General features: G+C 37.1%; 3 protein-coding genes across 6 annotated transcripts in view; 2 read left to right on the top strand and 1 right to left on the bottom strand.

The window, feature by feature from the left end:
* Positions 1-767: 767 nt before the first annotated feature.
* On the bottom strand, positions 768-9,194 carry LOC110456265 (protein ARV1-like). 4 transcript variants are annotated; one of them, XR_002463572.1, is made up of 7 exons: positions 9,054-9,194; positions 8,181-8,300; positions 7,556-7,715; positions 6,120-6,183; positions 5,844-5,992; positions 1,769-3,668; positions 768-1,711 (listed from the first exon to the last, which is right to left on the bottom strand). XR_002463572.1 is itself a non-coding variant. In XM_021506882.1 (6 exons), the coding sequence occupies exons 1-6, from the start codon at positions 9,171-9,173 to the stop codon at positions 3,553-3,555; spliced, it is 729 nt and encodes a 242-aa protein (XP_021362557.1). In that variant the 5' UTR covers positions 9,174-9,194; the 3' UTR covers positions 768-3,552. The 4 variants fall into 4 exon arrangements, 2 of the variants coding, with proteins under 2 accessions (XP_021362557.1, XP_021362558.1); XR_002463573.1 differs by lacking the exon at positions 768-1,711 and having other exon boundaries at positions 2,826-2,842; positions 2,953-3,668; XM_021506882.1 differs by having other exon boundaries at positions 768-3,668.
* A 41-nt stretch (positions 9,195-9,235) lies between these two features.
* LOC110456270 (ribonuclease P protein subunit p20-like) lies at positions 9,236-10,909 on the top strand. The gene is made up of 2 exons (XM_021506888.1): positions 9,236-9,314; positions 9,788-10,909. The coding sequence occupies exons 1-2, from the start codon at positions 9,277-9,279 to the stop codon at positions 10,209-10,211; spliced, it is 462 nt and encodes a 153-aa protein (XP_021362563.1). The 5' UTR covers positions 9,236-9,276; the 3' UTR covers positions 10,212-10,909.
* Positions 10,910-11,524: 615 nt separating this feature from the next.
* Positions 11,525-12,687, top strand: part of LOC110456271 (translation initiation factor IF-2, mitochondrial-like) — a 45,695-nt gene continuing 44,532 nt past the window's right edge. The window contains exon 1 of the mRNA XM_021506890.1: positions 11,525-11,610. The gene's annotated coding sequence lies outside the window, so the exon portion shown is untranslated. The remainder of the gene's footprint in view (positions 11,611-12,687) is intronic.

Genomic DNA, 12,687 nt, shown 5'->3' with positions numbered 1-12,687 from the left:
TGGCCCATATTTCAAACAAACTAAGAGTCCATGAGGACCTCCATATTTAAACAATCTTAGGCCTGGCAAAACATTCTTCTTAAAGAGTATTAAAATGTATGTCAAGGTCATTAATATGAGGAAAAGGTATAGCACTATATGCCTGGTACTTACTGGCAAAATATCAGGACTCTAGGCCTAATTGAACTTAAAAAGATTCTTGAACCATTTTACCAATCATAGCCAATGTTAATCATTGACTCAAGCCAGTGCTCAAAGTTGACCTTTGAACTTCACATAGTATGGTAGAAAAAGATTCACACTGCTGGTCTAGTACATTCCATATCCATGCGCCATTGCTCTAGATCTTTGGTTGGTTTAGAAAATTTTGTGTGTTCATCAAAGAAACAAGTTGACAGATGGATGGAAAGACAACAGATGACTGACGCTGCATGCCAACGTACCATAAACTCACAGGCACTTTGTGCCAGGTGAGCTAAACACTGATTGTATACATAGTGTCTCCCTTTGCCAATAATGCAGTTTATATGTGGATATCTGTCGATTTCAAACTTCGCCTTTGTCTTAGTATAAATGTTGACCAAGTTATAAGAATCCAATCACACATTGTGCTGAAACTGTCCAGCAGGCAGACCACATTTTGCTTACTTACTAAGCACACATCTAGGAATGGGCCATTATTTGTTCTGAGTTTCAGAAATCAAACACTGAACTCGATATGACCCAGGACTATAAAATGAATTCTGTATCAAAACTCTGACAATTGGTCAAAATAATGTTCGAGGTTTAATTCCAAACCATAATTAATACATTGACTTTTTGAAGTGTTGAAGCACGTCTAATGATCTCTATTTTGTGAGGTATAATATACTTCAGACATGAAGAGAGTCAATCCTCTTTAAGAATACATAGTATTAATACACCTCATTTATATAACAGTGTGTCTGATTGGATTACATTTATCACATGACGGAGATATAACACCGTGTTTCCCTCTCTTGATGAAAGTGCAATGTTCTTTTTCAAGGCTGACATCATACCAATCAACTACTGGACTAGCACAAACCATGTTAGTGTTACAGGCTGATGTTATCAGCACCACCTTGTCTTGTTTTAGTACAGCACCACCTTGTCTTGTTTTAGTACATCACCACTTTGTCTTATTTTAGTACATCACCACATTGTCTTATTTTAGTACATCACCACATTGTCTTGTTTTAGTACATCACCACTTTGTCTTGTTTTAGTACAGCACCACCTTGTCTTGTTTTAGTACAGCACCACCTTGTCTTGTTTTAGTACATCACCACCTTGTCTTGTTTTAGTACATCACCCCATTGTCTTGTTTTAGTACAGCACCACCATGTATTGTTTAAGTACAGTACCACTATGTTTTATTTTAGTACATCACCACCTTGTCTTGTTTTAGTACATCACCACCTTGTCTTGTTTTAGTACATCACCACATTGTCTTGTTTTAGTACATCACCACATTGTCACTTCTGTTAGTAACAGCACCACCTTGTCATGTGGTAGTACAGCACTACCTTGTCACTTCTGATAGTACAGCACCACCATGTCTTGTGATAGTACAGCACTACCTTATAACTTGTGATAGTACATCACCAACTTATAACTTGTGATAGTACAGCACCATCTTATAACTTGTGATAGTACAGCACCATCTTGTCCTGTGGTAGTACAGCAACACCTTGTAACTTGTGGTAGTACAGCACCACATTGTCACTTCTGATAGTAACAGCACCACCTTGTCATGTGGTAGTACAGCACTACCTTGTCACTTCTGATAGTACAGCACCACCATGTCTTGTGATAGTACAGCACTACCTTGTCACTTCTGATAGTATAGCACCACCATGTCTTGTGATAGTACAGCACTACCTTGTCACTTCTGATAGTACAGCACCACCATGTCTTGTGATAGTACAGCACTACCTTGTCACTTCTGATAGTATAGCACCACCATGTCTTGTGATAGTACAGCACTACCTTGTCACTTCTGATAGTACAGCACCACCATGTCTTGTGATAGTACAGCACTACCTTGTCACTTCTGATAGTACAGCACCACCATGTCTTGTGATAGTACAGCACTACCTTGTCACTTCTGATAGTATAGCACCACCATGTCTTGTGATAGTACAGCACCAACTTGTAACTTGTGGTAGTACAGCACCACCTTGTAACTTGTGATAGTAAAACACCACCTTGTAACTTGTGATGGTAAAGCACCACCTTTTAACTTGTGATAGTACAGCAAAACCATGTAACTTGTGATAGTACAGCACCACCTTGTAACTTGTGATAGTAAAGCACCACCTTGTAACTTGTGATAGTACAGCACCACCTTATAACTTGTGATAGTACAGTACCATCTTATAACTTGTGATAGTACAGCACCATCTTGTCCTGTGGTAGTACAGCAACACCTTGTAACTTGTGGTAGTAAAGCACCACCTTGTAACTTGTGATAGTACAGCACCACCTTGTAACTTGTGATAGTACAGCACCACCTTGTAACTTGTGATAGTACAGCACCACCTTGTAACTTGTGATAGTACAGCACCACCTTGTAACTTGTGATAGTACAGCACCACCTTGTAACTTGTGATAGTACAGCACCACCTTGTAACTTGTGATAGTACAGCACCACCTTGTAACTTGTGATAGTACAGCACCACCTTGTAACTTGTGATAGTACAGCACCACCTTGTAACTTGTGATAGTACAGCACCACCTTGTAACTTGTGATAGTACAGCACCACCTTGTAACTTGTGATAGTACAGCACCACCTTGTAACTTGTGATAGTACAGCACCACCTTATAACTTGTGATAGTACAGTACCATCTTATAACTTGTGATAGTACAGCACCATCTTGTCCTGTGGTAGTACAGCAACACCTTGTAACTTGTGGTAGTCAAGCACCACCTTGTAACTTGTGATAGTACAGCACCACCTTGTAACTTGTGATAGTACAGCACCACCTTGTAACTTGTGATAGTACAGCACCACCTTGTAACTTGTGATAGTACAGCACCACCTTGTAACTTGTGATAGTACAGCACCACCTTGTAACTTGTGATAGTAAAGCACCACCTTGTAACTTGTGATAGTACAGCACCACCTTATAACTTGTGATAGTACAGTACCATCTTATAACTTGTGGTAGTACATCACCAGATTGTCTTATGATAGTACAGCACCACCTTGTAACTTGTGATAGTACAGCATCACCTTGTCATTTTTAATAGCACAGCACCACATTGTCTTGTGATAGTACAGCACCACCTTGTTATGTGTGATAGTACAGCACCACCATGTCACTTGTGATAGTACAGCACCAACTTGTCTTGTGGTAGAACAGCACCACCTTGTAACTTCCGATAGTACAGCACCATCTTGTCATGTGATAGTACAGCAACACCTTGTCATGTGATAGTACAGCACCACCTTGGCATGTGATAGTACAGCACCACCTTGTAACTTCCGATAGAACAGCACCACCTTGTCTTTATCTGTTAATGATCTTCACCCTGGGACTTGTGAAAGAATGTTTTGTATCCAGATGGATGAAAGCATGGCAACAACATGTCCAAGCACTACTGACATGATGCAAGTGGAAACATGGCAGCCTGGACTGAGAACTGAAAAAAAGAGAATTAAATAAATATCACTTCACCTCTTCTTCAAACTAGTCACAGCCGTACTACAACCTAAACTTTGCTTACCTGTAATACAATCTAACATCACCTGTAATACAATCTAAACATCACCTGTAATACAATCTAAACATCACCTATAATACAATCTAACATCACCTGTAATACAATCTAACCATCATCTGTAATACAATCTAAACATCACCTATAATACAATCTATCATCACCTGTAATACAATCTAACATCACCTGTAATACAATCTAACATCACCTGTAATACAATCTAAACCTCACCTGTAATACAATCTAAACTTAACATGTAATACAATCTAAACTTAACCTGTAATACAATCTAAACCTTACCTGTAATACAATCTAAACCTCACCTGTAATACAATCTAAAATCACCTGTAATACAATCTAATATCACCTGTAATACAATCTAACATCACCTGTAATACAATCTGTACATGTAATTTTATCTAAATGTCACCTGAAACACAATCTAGCCTTCATATAACCAGTACATACAGTTAGAATTGTATCAAAAATTCTTAAGACAGAGGTTAAAACAAGATTGTAGTTTACATATGTGTAAGTTCACAGGATGGATGAGTTCCTTACAATGCATCAATGAATACCATTTTATACCTCAGTAGCAGAATACTAGAATAGGCTTTGTAACTTAGGCAAAGCAAACCAAAAGCCAAAAATCTATCAACAAGACTGGAAACATTACCTTTGTTACAAATACTCAGATTTGGAGGGTGAGATATGTGTAAAGGTTGATTACCAGGAAATGTCAGTGTTGGTTGGTGAGATATGTGCAAAGGTTGATTACCAGGTAATGTCAGTGTTGGTGGGGGAGATATGTGTAAAGGTTAATTACCATGTAATGTCAGTGTTGGTGGGTGAGATATGGGTAAAGGTTGATTACCAGGTAATGTTAGTGTTGGTGGGTGAGATATGTGTAAAGGTTGATTACCAGGAAATGTCAGTGTTGGTGGGTGAGATATGTGCAAAGGTTAATTACCATGTAATGTCAGTGTTGGTGGGTGAGATATGTGCAAAGATTGATTACCAGGTAATGTCAGTGTTGGTGGGTGAGTGATGTGTAAAGGTTGATTACCAGGTAATATCAGCGTTGGTGGGCGAGATATGTGTAAAGGTTGATTACCAGGTTATGTCAGTGTTGGTGGGGGAGATATGTGTAAAGGTTGATTACCAGGAAATGTCAGTGTTGGTGGGTGAGATATGTGCAAAGATTGATTACCAGGTAATGTCAGTGTTGGTGGGTGAGATATGGGTAAAGGTTGATTACCAGGTAATGTTAGTGTTGGTGGGGGAGATATGTGTAAAGGTTAATTACCATGTAATGTCAGTGTTGGTGGGTTAGATATGTGTAAAGGTTGATTACCAGGTAATGTCGGTGTTGGTGGGTGAGTTATGTGTAAAGGTTGATTACCAGGAAATATCAGTGTTGGTGGGCGAGATATGTGAAAAGGTTGATTACCAGGTAATGTCAGTGTTGGTGGGTGAGTTATGTGTAAAGGTTGATTACCAGGTAATATCAGTGTTGGTGGGCGAGATATGTGTAAAGGTTGATTACCAGGTAATGTCAGTGTTGGTGGGTGAGATATGTGTAAAGGTTGATTACCAGGTAATGTCAGTGTTGGTTGGTGAGATATGTGTAAAGGTTGATCACCAGGTAATGTCAGTGTTGGTGGGTGAGATATGTGTAAAGGTTGATTACCAGGTAATGTCAGTGTTGGTGGGTGAGATATGTGTAAATGTTGATTACCAGGTAATGTCAGTGTTGATGGGGGAGATATGTGCAAAGGTTTATTACCAGGTTATGTCAGTGTTGGTGGGTGAGATATGTGTAAAGGTTGATTACCAGGTAATGTCAGTGTTGATGGTGGAGATATGTGCAAAGGTTTATTACCAGGTTATGTCAGTGTTGGTGGGGGAGATATGTGTAAAGGTTGATTTCCAGGTAATGTCAGTGTTGGTGGGGGAGATATGTGCAAAGGTTGATTACCAGGTAATGTCAGTGCCATACTTCAGGAGAAATAGCCTAATGACAACCTGATTTGGTTATGAGGGGTATAAATTGTAATGTAGTGGTATTTTAGGGTGCAATATAACATGGACTGTTACCTCTGATGGCTTGGATATTGGCGGCACATACAAACATTCGACTAAGAGAAACATAGATAAGGCTGTAGTTCGTCCCCCACAGAACTGCAGGTATCACAAGGATTTTACCAAAGTTTGACAGCAGCACTCCACGCATCAGCTCTCCTGGCCTGTAAAACACAACAATACAATGCAATAGGTAAGTTATTGTAAGGAACAGATCTGTGTCCTGAACATTTTATTTGGAACAATATGTATGTTTGAAGAAGATAGTTGATGATATAAGAAAAGTCTTACCTGCATTTCTCAGTAGAAATTGTCCTGATGCATACAATGATTATCAAAATGGTAATGAATAACTCTGTAACGACAGGAAAGAGACTTTAGTTAAACACTCACATTATAATGGCCATACAATATGTTAAGATTATTTGTTTACTTCATCCAAATATCATGAGCTTGGAATAATGGCTTAAATAAAGCATAAGGCTAATGTGTTACCTATTACTATTAGCCTGCAGTGTTACCTATTAATGCTAGGCTAATGTGTTATCTATTACTATTAGACTGAAGTGTTACGTATTAATGCCAGGCTAATGTGTTACCTATTACTATTGGGCTGAAGTGTTACTTATTAATGCCAGGCTAATGTGGTAACTACCTCTTTACTATTAGCCTGAAGTGTTACCTATTAATGCCAGACCAATGTGTTACCTAGTACTATTAGCCTGCAGTGTTACCTATTAATGCTAGGCTAATGTTTTATCTATTACTATTAGACTGAAGTGTTACTTATTGATGCCAGGCTAATGTGTTACCTATTACTATTAGCCTTAAGTGTTACGTATTAGTGCCAGGCTAATGTGTTATCTATTACTATTAGACTGAAGTGTAACTTATTAATGCCAGGCTAATGTGGTAACTACCTATTTACTATTAGCCTGAAGTGTTACCTATTAATGCCAGACCAATGTGTTACCTAGTACTATTAGCCTGCAGTGTTACCTATTAATGCCAGGCTAATGTGTTATCTATTACTATCAGCCTGCAGTGTTACCTATTAATGCCAGACCAATGTGTTACCTAGTACTATTAGCCTGCAGTGTTACCTACTAATGCCAGGCTAATGTGTTACCTATTACTATTAGCCTTAAGTGTTATGTATTAGTGCCAGTCTAATGTGTTATCTATTACTATCAGCCTGCAGTGTTACCTATTAATGCCAGGCTAATGTGTTACCTATTACTATTAGCCTGAAGTGTTACCTATTAATGCAAGGCTAATGTGTTACCTATTACTATTAGCCTTAAGTGTTACGTATTAATGCCAGTCTAATGTGTTATCTATTACTATTAGACTGAAGTGTTACCTATTAATGCCAGGCTAATGTGTTACCTATTACTATTAGTCTGAAGTGTTACCTATTAATGCAAGGCTAATGTGTTACCTAGTACTATTAGACTGAAGTGTTACCGATTAATGTTAGGCTAATGTATTACCTATTACTATTAGCCTGAAGTGTTACCTATTAATGCTAGGCTGAAATTTTACCTTTTGACAGTAGGCTGAAGTGTTACCGATTAATGTTAGGCTAATGTGTTACCTATTACCATTAGGCTGAAATGTTACCTTTAAACAATTGGCTAATGTGTTACCTATTAGCACTAGACTGAAGTGTTACCTATTAGAACTAGGCTGAAATGTTATATTATAACACTAGGCTGACTTTTTACCTATTAATGCTAGACTGAAGTTAATATAAAGCCCCCATTCTAAGGCAGAGTAGATCATGTAATCAGGCCGCAGGTAAGACTCTGTACTGTGTGGTCGCCCCAGCAACAGTTTTGTAAAAGCATCACAGAGTAGTAGGATGGCCACTAACTTCCAGTGTCCCTGAAACAATCAATAACCACAGCTAGCTTAGGTCAGAAGGTGTTTGTTATGGCAGGTAGTCAATATAGTAGTAACTAGGTTACTGTCAGGTTATCCAAGTATAACTGGATACTATGAGGAAAATATCATTATATGGTTATCATATAAACTGAATAATCAAGGAATGGACTGTATATTCAGAATATACTGAAACAGACAAACAAGTTTTAAATACTGGAAACAGACTCATACAGAAACAGTTAAAACATATTCATACAGAAACAGTTAAAACAGGCTCATACAAAATAGTTAAAACATGTTCATACAGAAACAGTTAAACAACAAGTAAAACAAGTTAACCAATATTTTGATAATAAAGAACATAAAAAAGATACAAGATAACATTCTGTAATATCATTAACGGTTCTCGTTTTTTGTTTTCACAAGATTTAACTAACTAGGTGTAGTCATTTCCTAATGCCTTACCTGAGTTTTTCTATTGTACAAAACATGGCGGAAGGCTTGCTGTTTTAACAGCAAAAAATCCAAACAAATGATCACTGGCTCTGACTCAATGTATTTATCCACAACCTTCTGGCAATGTTTCTGAAACAACAATTATTGATAAAATTCTAAATTGATCAGTAAAATAAATTTTGTTATTTCTGTAGAGTCCTTGACATCAAAATGAACACAGTTTCTGTTTGTATTCTTTTTTTATACTTATGTTCAGTTTGTCGGAATAATAGTTTTTAATAGCTAATGTTAAATGTTTTTTAAATATCCGACGTTAAATAAAGTTTTTGTTGAGCATTTCCATTTATTCAAATTAATAACAGTTGGTGGTCTTTTAAATTATCTCTATGCGAGCTCATTTCCGTTGGTTAAAAGACATAACATCATTGGATATGACAATATTTACAGCAAATAACTCAGATAAAATAAGTGTCAATATGGTGTTTTCTCTGGCTCCATCGCCAGACATTCTGCATCTGGCGGAAAGATGTCTCTGTGTTGGGCACACCAGACATCTAGCTGTGAGAATGTCTCCAGTCCAGCTAGTGTTGGAGCCAGAGGAAAATCGGACTGGATGTTAAGTAAAATCAAAAATAAATTCCTTGCTTTAGTTTACAGGTTTCATGAGTCTGGATCAGTGGATAACTAGTTAACGCCGTCACAGCACAGACGCCTGCATCTGGTATTTTTAGATGTGAAAATAGCTGCCTACCCTTCTATATAGTAGGGTCCTAACCTGCAGGCTATTTGAAAAATTCCTGTATTTATATATATATCCGGGGTACAGTACAGTTGCAGGCGTCTGTGGTTACAGTAAGGATATTGAATGTTCGATTTCCTCACGCAATGCTCAATCTTGATAATTCCGGAATTGAAATCACGATAAAGTTGGTCAGTCTTGTTTCCGCAGCTAATACACTTGAATTCGCGAGCACTCGCAGCTAAGTCTACTTGGTCGGTCATATTCGCAACCTCTACTTTCACTTTTCGACCCGGAAATAACTGGTAGAAAGCAACAGTTGAAACCGGATTAGAGTGGTATGTACTTCCGGTTGCTTAAACGACCATGCAGTCCGTGGAAGACAGGGGGAAAACTCATCCAAGGTAAATATTGACTGTGTATGATTGACTTAAACAAACTTGGACTTTAAAATGTTTTAGAATTACATTAACAAATTAACTTAAACAGTTGTATACATACCATTTTTTCACGGCTTGTCACCTACTGTAAGCTAAAATAGTCGCATGAACCACAGGGTCACGTTACAAATGTCTGAAATACACATATGCTATACGGATACGGGTCACAGAACTTTAGAAGCAACATAAAAAATAAAATAAAAAAACGAAATGGATAAATTCATAATTTTCGCGATCTACCTTTCTTTTTATGTTCGGTAGAAAATTTTAAAATGTCTGAAAAGTTCTTACAATGGCTCCCTGTTTGACAAAATAAAAAATGTAATTGGTTGTAGGTGTTTAGTTAATTAAACTTGAGCAAAAAGCAAGATGTAAAAACTGAGGATGATGATCTCCTATGAAACCTAACAATGCATATGTTTTCCGTTCGTTTGCAGGTCAAAGTCAGCTGAACTGAAGGACCTTATTGACCAAGAAGAGTTCACCCTCCGAAAACGTCTGCCACGAAAATTACCAAAACGCAAGAATGATGTGTATGTTAGTCGGAAGACAGACTTCAAAAGTCAGCTTGAAAGATGTAAAAAGATACTGGACTTGGAAAATGAAGTTTTTATTCACGGTTTAGGTGCAGCAATAACCAGAGCTTCAAATCTGGCATTAACACTTGAGTTAACAGGCCGAGGCAGTCTGTCGACTGCTGTTCATACCTCCACTGTAGAACTTGTGGACGATCTGGAACCAGATAAGGAGGACAATGAGCCAGACACATTTTCACGAAACAATTCTGCAATTCATATAAAAGTCTACAAAGTCCAAAGTGCTTTATTAGTGACATCAGGTGAAGATTCTTCTCACCGATGATTGTGATGTGTGTGATAATCATCATTCTCTGCAATGGACAAGAAGTTTTGTCAAAACATTAGTAAGACATGAGACATCATTTTGACAGCCCACTTGTCACTGATAGTGATGGTGACTTGGAAACCATTATTTTTAGTTTTTCTTCATAAACTAATTAATCTTTCACTAATAATAATATCATCTGTGGTTTTTATGTTTTGCTGCATACCCAATGTATTAGTTATATACTGGTGTTTATCACCAGACTGTATTGATTATTACAATGCATAATGATCAAACTAAAATTGGACCTCTCAAAGTAGTTTTGTAATCTGTGCTTTGAGAGACATAGGTTATGAAGCAGTTTTCAGAGGTCTGATTTTAATTAAATTGATACTGTGGATCATTTCTCAATTAAAATATTTACTGTAACTGTTCAAAGGGAAAAATATGACTATTACATTGAGCAGACATTTTGTTGTTGGAACAGTAACAGATATGACATCATCAGCAAGCTTAAAGTTGTTATTTTTTATGGATTATTTTGACAATAGGTTTTCAATATAGTTTTTGGCTATTATGCCATGATAGACATTTTTTTAATTATATTATATTAAAAAAAATGACTGCATTGTTTGGAATGGTCCTATTTGTAATCTAACATCTGATTATCTGATCGGTCGAAGTTGATTGCCAATAAAATTATAGCACAATGTCAATGTTGTGTCGTGTTCAATTTTTTGGGGTGTTTTTTTTCAGAAATGAATAAAGCTCTACTAACGATGCACTTAAAGATGTTGTCATCCTTTTTATATTCAATCTTAAGGAATAACCAGTATTATTTTTTGTTAATAAAATATTAAAAACCAAAAGATCTGCACAGTTTTGTGCATTGACCACTGCACAGAGACTTATTTTGACCCTTTAGTAAAGGCCTCTTATGTGTATAAAAGTTCATACAGCACAACCAGTAAATGTTATAAGGTGTGACATTTTAATGATTAGTGCAAAATGTACTGTCAAGGTTACGATTTGGAAACTATCAAATTGCCATCAATTTGGCTTAATCATAATGCTATAAGGGTATGAACTCCTTATCTCAATTTGAAACTGGCCCTCTCCACCAACACATAAACATTTACTGTGTGATATGAACTACCAAACTGAAGAAAACAGTTAGAAAAAAGGCAAAAAATTAAATGCAATGAAAGAATTAGACATTAAAAATGTATTATGTCCCCGAATCATTAGGGAAAATATTATGGTTTGTTCAGTTTCGTTCCACTCGTTCATAAAAACAATCCGGATTTACTCTCGTTTATTAGAATATCCAATATGGCGACCCCCATGTGTAGCGTTGTAAAGCCGGCAATGCTACTCAAGGTTGTAGCAGAAAGAAGATCGTCTTCGTGATATTCTTGTATGTAACACAGATATATGTCTATAGATAACTTACCTTTTCAATGCATGCTCTCATTTTGATACATTTTATGGCATATTTGGGAGTCTTTTTCTAGTCGGAACTTTAATTTACATAAGAGATCATCACGGGCGCTCGATATGGGGCTCTAAAAATAATATTGTTCTATAAAAACTGAGAATAGTGGGGAAAGACAAAAATCATCCATGATTTCTTACAAAGCTAAAGGTTTTTCAAAGATCATTTACAATACCTCGATATCGAATACCTATGATCTTCGTACATGTCTTACGGCAGTTACGCAACGGATTTACTTAGACGTAGCGTTACATTTTACATTTACATCGGATACGTCGTAGTTACCAATAATGGCGTGACACGACGGGAGAGAGAATATGTTACTTATCTCGGCTGTTTTTTCGAAAGGGCTGATCTAAATCCCACTACGCTTTCTGCGCACACTACTACATCATCCAGTTGGTTCCACTCAAGCGGTGTTTTGATGAAGAAGGAGATCTTGTATGCTTCCTGTTTGTATCCTGGGATGATTAATGGCCTTGAGTTGTTGACAATGTTCCTGTTTAATGTTGCTGATGTTTCATAGTTCTCATAACGCTTTGTGTTTGTTTTTCGCGTCCTTCCAGAGTGCTGGATTATCTGATCTGGGGGTAAGCTGGTATTAACCCCTCAACTACTTTGCACATGAATACTAGTCACTGTGATTTCCTTGTGTTTTGTAGGGTTGGCAGTTTTAGGTGTTGTAGGATTTTTGTGACACATCCTTCATCCCGACTTTTGTAATTTTTAGTAATTAGGCGAGCTGCTCTTCTTTGTATTCTCTCTATTTTTTTCAATGTCTGATTTTAGATGAGGGTCCCAAATAATACTGCCATAGTCCAGAATTGATCTAACAAGTGATATATATGCTGTTTTCTTACACTCTTTTGGGCAGTGATATAAATTACTTCTCAAAAAGCCTAAAGTTGAGCTCGCTTTCCTCACGATGATCCTTATATGAGTACTCCATTTGAGGTCGTTTGATTTCTGGAGTCCTAGGTATGGATTGTTCTGTACCTC

The sequence above is a fragment of the Mizuhopecten yessoensis genome, unplaced genomic scaffold (assembly GCF_002113885.1).
Source record: "Mizuhopecten yessoensis strain PY_sf001 unplaced genomic scaffold, ASM211388v2 scaffold8605, whole genome shotgun sequence".
NCBI classification, from domain to species: domain Eukaryota; kingdom Metazoa; phylum Mollusca; class Bivalvia; order Pectinida; family Pectinidae; genus Mizuhopecten; species Mizuhopecten yessoensis.
This window is presented reverse-complemented; position numbering and strand designations above follow the sequence as displayed.